The 8,998-nt window shown below is 45.4% G+C and overlaps 1 protein-coding gene across 2 annotated transcripts; it reads left to right on the top strand.

Moving 5' to 3' along the window:
* Positions 1–52: 52 nt before the first annotated feature.
* On the top strand, positions 53–8,309 carry MRPL18 (mitochondrial ribosomal protein L18). 2 transcript variants are annotated; one of them, XM_003121109.5, is made up of 4 exons: positions 53–156; positions 1,191–1,377; positions 6,930–7,161; positions 7,946–8,309. In XM_003121109.5, the coding sequence occupies exons 1-4, from the start codon at positions 81–83 to the stop codon at positions 8,015–8,017; spliced, it is 567 nt and encodes a 188-aa protein (XP_003121157.1). In that variant the 5' UTR covers positions 53–80; the 3' UTR covers positions 8,018–8,309. The 2 variants fall into 2 exon arrangements, with proteins under 2 accessions (XP_003121157.1, XP_001928391.1); XM_001928356.5 differs by lacking the exon at positions 53–156 and adding an exon at positions 746–891.
* Positions 8,310–8,998: the final 689 nt, after the last annotated feature.

The raw sequence follows: 8,998 nt of genomic DNA, 5'->3' as shown, positions 1-8,998 counted from the left end.
CGTTCGCCCAATTAGAAAGCGAATGAGAACGGCGCGAAGGTAGGAGGTCGGAAGTCAGGAACTTGGACCGCTGGCGGAAGATGGTGCTACGCTCAAGCGTTCCTCTGAAACAGGTTGCGCACGCGCGTTTGCACTTTCTAGTGCCTTCTAGAAAAGGTAAGGCGGGGCTTGGAGAGTGACGGGGGACGGGGTGGGCGGGGCCGTTTGAGGTAGACCTGGGGTTCCGAGTCTTTGTTTATAGTTTGTTTTCCTTTAAATGGAGCTCGCACGAAGAGCACGCAGCGAGTCTCTTTTTGTTTCCGGACTCATAAGTAAAAGCTCGAATCTGGATGGGACGGGGCAAGGTTTTCCATGGGCCCTACGGGAAAACGACAGCCACCCTTTTTAAAGAGAAGGGCGTGCGTCCTGCGTTGCCCCTTCTCCCCCACGTGTGTGGAGAGGGGTGCCTGACAATGGTCAATCCACGCCTTCCAACCCGAGGGCCCAAAGAGAGAACACATGCTGCCTTGCGTGCCCGAGACGCCGGACGCCGACAACAAGCGTCCTCTACTTAACGGCTCGCGCCCTCCCCGGAAGTTTGTTGCTGCTAAGTGTTTGGTTGGTTCCGACGCCTGCGTGCGCCCCCAGCGTAAGCGCTGATTGGAGGAACGGAGATGACAGATTGCACTCTCTACCACTCAGCGGCGGGGGGCTTGTTGGTTCCTGTCGAGGCGTCGATGACCTTACGTGAGCCTTAGGCTTTTCCCTAAGTAAACATGGCTGCGCCCAGCGAACCTCTGGGACCCCAGTGAGGAAAGAGGCCTGGTCTGCCCGAGGCTTTGTTTGCGATTCCCTCAACGATGGCGCTTCGGTCGCGATTCTGGGCGTTGTTGTCGATTTGCAGGAACCCGGGTAATTCATCTTACCACTTCTCTTAGATTTCTCCCCAGGTTCGCACAACCAGTGTGCACATGCAAGTCGTATTTCGTAGTCGACATTCCCCATCGAAAAGTAAACCAGTTAATTGTGATGGCTCTAGTAGAAAGTTGCAGACCAATGGCTGTGATGACCACACCCCGTGTCCACACAGCTTTTTGTCCCCTTTCTTGCGCTCAAAGACTGAGGAGAGAGGATGGGGACAGGTTAGATCATATCCCTGTGTTGTCGAATTCATCATTTTGTGAGATCATCGTGGTTGATTCCATTCTTAGGGTGTCGGGCGGCAGCGCTCTCAACCAGTTGTAAGCCAGCGACGAACCCTGAAACGGACCCTGTGGAAAATGAAGCTGTTGCCCCAGAGTTCACCAACCGGAACCCCCGGAATTTGGAGCTCTTAGCAGTAGCCAGAAAAGAGCGGGGTTGGGGGACAGTGTGGCCGTCCCGTGAGTTCTGGCACAGGTAATTAAGTCTGCTAGTTATTGACCACAGAGCGGTGCAAGGTGCCCTACAAATTGCTTTCACCCGTTCTTTTAAGGACTGTGACAGGTATGGCTGGCGACTCTTCCCTCAGAAAGCCAACTTGTAGTGGATCTGGGGTGAGGGGCAAACAAACAATGAATAGGTGTCATGGAGAAAATTTAAAGAGGATGATGTTAGAGTGGGGGACTGCTCGCGTTCTCGCACCCCTCTGAAAATTGGGAGAGGTCAAACTGCCAAGAACACTCCCAGCAGAGGAGACACCTAGAGTGGTCATGAGCTTGGTGTGTTTGAGGAACTGAAAGTCATGTGTACTTGGAGCTCAGAAGGCCAAGGAGTGGATAGAGTAAGGTGGAATAGAGAGGTAGGTAGAAGACAAATTGTTATCTTTGCAAGTCAAGTACGCACTTTAGGCGTATTTTTACTGCAGTGGAGACTATTTAGAGGATTGAAAATTTGAGTCTGAATGGAAGATCATTCTGGTTCTTTTAAGGGGAATGGAATTAAAGGGGCAGTGGTAGAAGCAGGAAGAGCAGTGAGAAGTCTGTCTATTCTTTGTTATAAAGATGGCTAATTATTGAATACCTTGTATTTGCAAGGAACTATGGTAGGTATTTTATATGTATTTTCTCATTTTTGAAGCAGATGCAATAATTTTTCCTATTCTATAGGAGCAGGGGAGTTGAGGCTTAAGGAGACAGGGTAAGTGCCAGAGCCAAAAGTCAATCAGCTTTATCTGATCTCAGAGGTAGAATACTAAATTATTACCACTATGCTGCAGCATGTTGGTGTTTATCTGCTGCTTCTCTATTTGGTAAGGATTCATTAAAAGTAGAATGTTGCTTAAAAAAACAAACAGACAAACATAAAAGGGTAAAACCCAGGAGTCCTGGGGAAAAAAAAAAAAGAATTTTTTTCTTTTTTTTTTAGGGCCCCACCTGCGGCATATAGAAGTTCCCAGGCTGGGGGTTTAGTCTGAGCTGCAGCTGCTGGCCTATCCTCAGCTCACTGCAACACTGGATTTTTAACCCACTGAGCAAGGCCAGGGATTGAACCTGCATCCTCATGGATACTAGTTGGGTTCTTAACCCGATGAGCCACAGTGGGAACTGCGAAAAGAGATTATTTCCTAAAGACTATATCAAGTTATGAAAGCAAGTTCGAGGTCATAACTGTGTGATAGATTCATTCAGCAAACATTAGGCCTTCATTAACTCATGGGCATTGTGCTAGATGCGGGAGATACAGAGGTAAAGTAGATGTCTTCCCCAGCAGCAGACGTGTCACCACCGTGGTAGGGCAGATAGACTAGGAGTGATAGAGTGTTACTTTATTTAGTGCATATGGCGGGGCGGGGCTGGGGGGTGGTGGTGTCACAGAAAGGGGGCAGGCAGTTTATCTTTGAAATAATCTGAATCTTAGCTCTAGAATTCTTGCGAAACACCCAAACTATTACTTTCACTTAATATTTGGATCATGTTAATTAGAGCTCCTCCCCTCTTTTTTCTCTCTCTCCTGTTCACACTGTTATCAGTATAAAATTAGGAGTGACCCTGGAGATAATGAGGCCTTACCCCTTTGTTGTACAAATGGTTTAAGACAAGGATCAGCAAACTCATGGGCCAAAGCTACTTGCAAATGAAATATTTTTTATATTTTCTTAAAAGGTGGAAAAAATATCCACAAAAGACTATTTTGTGGTTGTTCCTGGTGGCTCAGCAGGTTGAGGATCTAGTGTTGTTGCTGCCTTGGCTCTTGTTACAGCTGTGGTGCAGGTTTAATCCCTGGCCTGGAAACTTTTATATGCCTCAGGCATCGCCGAGGATAATATTTTGTGACATGTGAAAATTGTATAAAATTCAAATTTTGTTATCTACAAAGAAAGTTTTTTTTGGCACACTGCTACTGCTCATTCTCAGCTGGCTGTTCTGGTATTATTGTGGCTGAGTTAAGTAGTTGATTCATATTGTTTCTCGAAAACTGAGTTTACTTCTTAGTAGGTTTAGGTGTCGCGCCAAGACACAACCAAGCCAAAGATCTAGAGAAGGATTTATTGCTTGCTGTAGATAGAACACTGGGGATCTTTCCCAAGGGATTGTCTCCCAAATAGCAAAACTGGGGAAGTTTTAGCTAGGGGTACACGAATATCCTTGAAGGGGCTTGAGCAGGGGCCAAGGTTGCCGGAGCGCCCGCCCTAGTTGACTGAAGTCTCGGGGTCAGCGTTGTCAGTTCACCCTCCACCTGGTGCAGAAGTCAGAACTTACCGGGTTGCGATGTATTTCTCTTGGGAAGGCAGTGGGGCTCTGTTTTGTCACTGAACTATTGTTTGTTGATTGCTTTTCCTTTGTTCACGCATCCCCTTACTTCCCTGAAGATCTTTGATTACTAAGACCTGTTCAAGGGCAGCCCTTGTGGCCACACTTAGATGACAGAATGGCTTAGTTTAGGCCAAAAATGGCTTCCCATGTCAGAAAGCCATGCCTGGTTCTCTTTCTCCAGGGACCCCCCAGCCCTATGTGCTTATAGTGTGGCCTACAAATCCTAAGATAGTTGCTCTGTGACCCCTTCCAGAAAAAAGGTGTTGACTCCTGGGTTAGGAGATTGTGGTTTTTACTAGGGCTACCAGCAAAACGAGCTTTAGAACCCATAACCCATATTTCTTTTTGGTTTGTTTTTAAGCAAGACTTTTTTTTTGGCTGCAGCATGCTGAAGTTCCTGAGCCAAGGATTGAATCTGTGCAACAGCAGTGACAGCACCAGATCCTTAACCCTCTGAGCCACCAGGGAACTCCAACACATTTCTTTCTTTCTTTTTAGTTTTTACTTTTTTATTTATTTTTGCTTTTAAGGCCATACCCATGGCATATGGATGTTTCCAGGCCAGAGGGTAGAATTGGAGCTACAGCTATCAGCCTACACCACAGGTCACAGCAACACTGGATGCCTGACCCACTGAGCGAGGCTGGGGATTGAACCCACATCCTCGTGGATACTAGTTGGATTCATTTCTGCTGTATTGCAACCAGAATGCCCAGGTTTCTAATTCTAATGCTTTTTATGCTAGTTCACACTAAAAATCTTAGTGTAATCTCTGATTTCAGTGATTTCTTTATCATGAACATAATTCTAATTTTTTTAAATCTTTTACTTTTATATACTTTTTTAGCTGTTCTGCAGCATATTGCATTCCCAGGCCAGGGATCAAATCTGAGCCACAGTTGTGACCTAAGTTGCACCCGTGGCAACACCTGATCCTTAACCCACTGTGCTGGGCTGGAGATGGAACCTTTGTCCCAGCACCTCCAAGATGCCACTGCCAACCTCATTGTGCCAACCTCATTGTGCCACAACAGGAACTCCATGAACTTAATTTTTTAAATGTGTAATATGTACAAATGTTATAAAATCCAAGAGGGAATATAGTTTGTGTTTTCCTCCTAGAACTAGTCTGTGCACATATGTATAAAGTTGTGTTTTTTAAAATTACAAATTTTAGCACACTGTGTATGTTGTTCTGCACCCCCCCACCTCCTTCACGTGACCTCACTCTCCCCCAACCCATGCCCAGTACCCACACACACACTTAAAGAAATACATCTTGGAATAACTTTGTGTTTGAAACATTGGTTCTCAAGCCAGGCCTCTAGATTTAAATCCTAGCTCCATTACTTACTATTAATTGTAATCTTGCTGAAGTTATTTAACTTTTCTGTGGCAGTTTATGCAGCTTAAAAAAGAAAAAAAGAATGAATAATGGGATTATTTTTGAGACATATGCCTGTAAAGGAGGCTTTTTATGTATTATGGAAATTAGCCCTCTGAACAAAATAGGATTTAAAAATATTTTTTGTTTCATTGCTTGCCTTTTTTTTTTAGGGCTGCACCTGTGGCTTATGGAAGTTCCCAGGCTAGGGGTTGAATTGGAGCTGCAGCCACTGGCCTACACCACAAACACAGCAATGCTGGATCTGAGCCACATCGGCAACCTACACCACAGCTCATGGCAACGCTGGATCCTTAACCCACTGAGCACGGCCAGGATCAGACCTGCCTCCTCATGGATACTAGTTGGGTTTGTTACCACTACAGAGACTCTTCATTGTTTGCCTTTTGACTTCACTTTACTGATGGTTTTTGTTGTTTTTTTCCATACCATGCAGAAATCTTTGTCAATCTTTTCTTTCTTTTTGCTTTTTAGGGCTGCACTTGCGTCACATAGAGGTTCCCAGGCTAGGGGTCACATTGGAGCTACAGCTGCTGGCCTACAGCACAGCAACACAGCATCTGAGCCGTGTCTGCCACCTACACCACTGCTCCCGGCAATGCTGGATCCTTAACCCACTGAGCAAGACCATGGTTCGAACCTTGGTCCTCCTGTGTGCTAGTCGGATTTGTTAACCACCGAGCCACGACAGGACCTCCTGTCAATCTTTTTTTTTTTAATAAAAGGCATATGACATAATTTGATGTTATGTTAAATATTTTGATAAGTAGGCTTATCTTACTTTGAGAGTATTTAAAAATTCTTCCATGTTGTCTGGGAGTTCCCATCATGGCGCAGCGGAAACGAATCCGACTAGGAACCATGAGGTTGCGGGTTTGATCCCTGGCCTTGCTCAGTGGGTTAAGGAGCTGGCATTGCTGTGAGCTATGGTGTAGGTCATAGACGTGGCTTGGATCTGGCATGGCTGTGGCTGTGGTGTAGACCAGCAGCTACACCTCCAATTTGACTACTAGCCTGGGAACTTCCATATGCCATGGGTGTGGCCCTAAAAAAAGACCAAAAAAAAAAAAAAAAAAGGAAATTCTTCCCTGTTGTTTTCTAGTACTCTCCTTTGTTTGTTTGGCTGTGCCCATGGTATATAGAAGTTCCCCAGGCCAGGGATTGAACCTACCCCTCAGTAGTGACAGTGTTAGATCCCTAACCTGCTGAGCCACCAGGGAACTCCTCTTCTAGTACCCTTATATTATCTATTTTTATATTTAAGTTTTTGATCCATCTTACATTTATTTTGGTGTCAACTGGAAAATAATAACATAAAATATCTCTATCCAGTATAGGGTCACTAACTTAGCTCTTCTTCCTCAAATCCTTTTTTGAAGTATAGATGCTGTGTAAATAAGTTTCAGCTCTCAGAAATACCAAATTTATTCAGGATATTTGAAGTTAAATAGAAATGTTTGGTTTATTATTGAGAAAATCCTTATGAAGGCAGAGGAAAAATACCCTTCCCAAGTAAAACCCAGGTTAAGAATGTTTAAGTAAATGAATCAAACATTGAATTCTTGAGAAATGTTTAGGCATTTATTCATCTGAGGGCATTTGTCTTTAGAATGCTTTTATGAAAAAAGAAGTAAGGGGTTCTCTTGTGGCTCAGCAGATTATGGATCTGGCATTGTCACTGCCGAGGCTTGGGTCGCTGCTGTGGTGCGTGCGGGTTTGATTCCTGGCATAGGAACTTCTGTATGCTGCGGGTGTGGCCAAAAAAAATTTTTTTTTTTTTAATGATTTTATTTTCTTCTCACCTCATTTAGGCTGCGAGTTATAAGGACTCAGCATCACATAGAAGCGCTTGTTGAGCACCGAAATGGCCAGGTTGTGGTTTCGGCATCCACTCGTGAATGGGCCATTAAGAAGCACCTCTATAGCACCAGAAATGTGGTGGCTTGTGAGAGTGTAGGACGAGTGCTGGCAGAGCGATGCTTGGAAGCAGGAATCAACTTCATGGTTTACCACCCTACTCCTTGGGAGGCAGCCTCAGACTCGGTATTTCTGTGTTCGTGTAACCTTAAAAGATGTTATGTTAATTTTTGACATCAGGTACTTAGATGATGGTAGTTGCATTTGTTAAGTTCTCTCCCTGTGTCAGGCGCTGAGCTGGGGATCCTGAGTGCGTTACTTCACACCGTCCTCCCAGTCGCCTGCAGAGCCAGGCCTGGTGTTGCCTACTGTGTATCTGAGTGAGCTGGGGCCGGCTCAGTGTGGCAGGGGGCTGGGATTCAAAGCCATGGAATTGATTCTGTGGCTGTAACGTTGACCACCCTCCTTACTTTCCTGTTTAGGTAATAACGTCTCGTCTGTATGATATTTTAAAGCACTGCTAATCCTTCACGTATTTACATTCTTTCTCTTTTTAAATTTGTGTCGTTATTAAGATCACTTTTTGGGAGTTCCCCTCATGGCTCAGCAGAAACGAATCCAACTGAGAACCATGAAATTTTGGGTTCGATCCCTGGCTTTGCTCAGTGGGTTAAAGATCCGGTGTTGCCGTGAGCTGTAGTGTAGGTCACAGATGCAGCTCGCATCTGGCGTGGCTGTGGCTGTGGTGTAGGCTGGCAGCTGTGGCTCCGATTCCCTAGCCTGGGAACTTCCCTAGGCCGTAGGTGCGGCCCTTAAAAAGGTCACTTTCTGAAAAACCAGTGTACGCTGAGAAGTTAGCAAGGAGCAAATCAGTTGTTTGTGTCCTGAAACAGTCAAGTGAAGTGAACTACTTACCGTCAGCTTGTGTGCTGACTTAATCTTTTCCTTGTTTCCTGATCTTCAAAACCAGATAAAACGGCTACAACACGCTATGACAGAAGGCGGTGTGGTGCTGCGGGAGCCTCGGAGAATCTACGAATGAATCGGAAGCGTTGTTGGGATTTGTGAATGTAAAAGCTGTCAGCTGCTCATCTCAGGAGAGCGTGTCTGGAGGAAGCGCCGGCTGGACGGTCCCTGCGGGCGTCTCCCTCGGAATTTCTCAATAGTCAAGGTCACCTCCTCCCCTTGTGCGTGTTGGTTTGTTTTCCACCAAGGCTTAAATTCTTCCCCTCTCTGAGACGTGAGAGAAGTGTCTGAGAAAAGCTGTTGCTAATTAACTTTTGAAAGACATGTTGTTTATAAGTCAAAGAATAAAGGTATATTATGAACTCCTATTTTCCGATTAAATGAAGTTTTCTTTGCCTTTGAGCTCATGGTGGCAAGGAACACGAGGGTTTATGCAAAGCACTTGTGACGGGTTAGTCACGCGGGTAAGCTCAATAAATGACAGCTGTTTTTGCTCAGGGTTTGGAGGTGTTTTTTTAAACTGGGAAATGTCACCTTATAATAACCAGTCTTAGTAACGTGAAGATAAAAGAGGCAAATCCTAACCTCAGTTGGGCTCCTGGACCATAGTAGGAAGAACCAGATTTGAAAGGAGAAAGGCCAGCAGTGTGGAAAAGTGAGGAAAAGAAAGGGTTGGTGTATGCTGAGTTCACTGAGAAGTGTCAGTGTGCCAAGAGGTGCAGCTGGAAGTGTCTTCAAGTTGATAGGAAATTGGAGCGGGGTGGGTGGAACCACGGCAGCCGTCGTAAATGAGTGCTTACAGCAAGGTGGCGGCTAACTGATTTTGGCTGTTGAAGACAAACGTGAAGAGGAAGAACTAGTAAGCAGTTAAGGTGACTTCTCGAGCAACCCCCCATATTTTATTTATTTATTTATTTTGTGTCTTTGCCTTTTTAGAGCTGCACCCATGGCATAGGGAGGTTCCCAGGTTAGGGGCCCAATCGGAGCTGTAGCCGCCAGCCTACAACCAGAGCCACAGCAACACAGGGTCCGAGCTGCGTCTGTGATCTACAGCACA

Source organism: Sus scrofa, chromosome 1 (genome assembly GCF_054392235.1).
Source record: "Sus scrofa isolate SSC_HxYL_T2T_F1_AM1 chromosome 1, Sscrofa_HxYL_maternal_Yorkshire_Landrace_v2.0, whole genome shotgun sequence".
Taxonomy (NCBI): domain Eukaryota; kingdom Metazoa; phylum Chordata; class Mammalia; order Artiodactyla; family Suidae; genus Sus; species Sus scrofa.
This window is presented reverse-complemented; position numbering and strand designations above follow the sequence as displayed.

Bases quoted from the DNA above. Each gene is read 5' to 3' on its own strand.
- MRPL18 (XM_003121109.5), top strand. From the start codon at position 81: ATGGTGCTACGCTCAAGCGTTCCTCTGAAACAGGTTGCGCACGCGCGT. The intron at 157-1,190 runs GTAAGGCGGGGC...TTCCATTCTTAG, and splicing joins TCTAGTGCCTTCTAGAAAAG to GGTGTCGGGCGGCAGCGCTC. The intron at 1,378-6,929 runs GTAATTAAGTCT...CACCTCATTTAG, and splicing joins TCCCGTGAGTTCTGGCACAG to GCTGCGAGTTATAAGGACTC.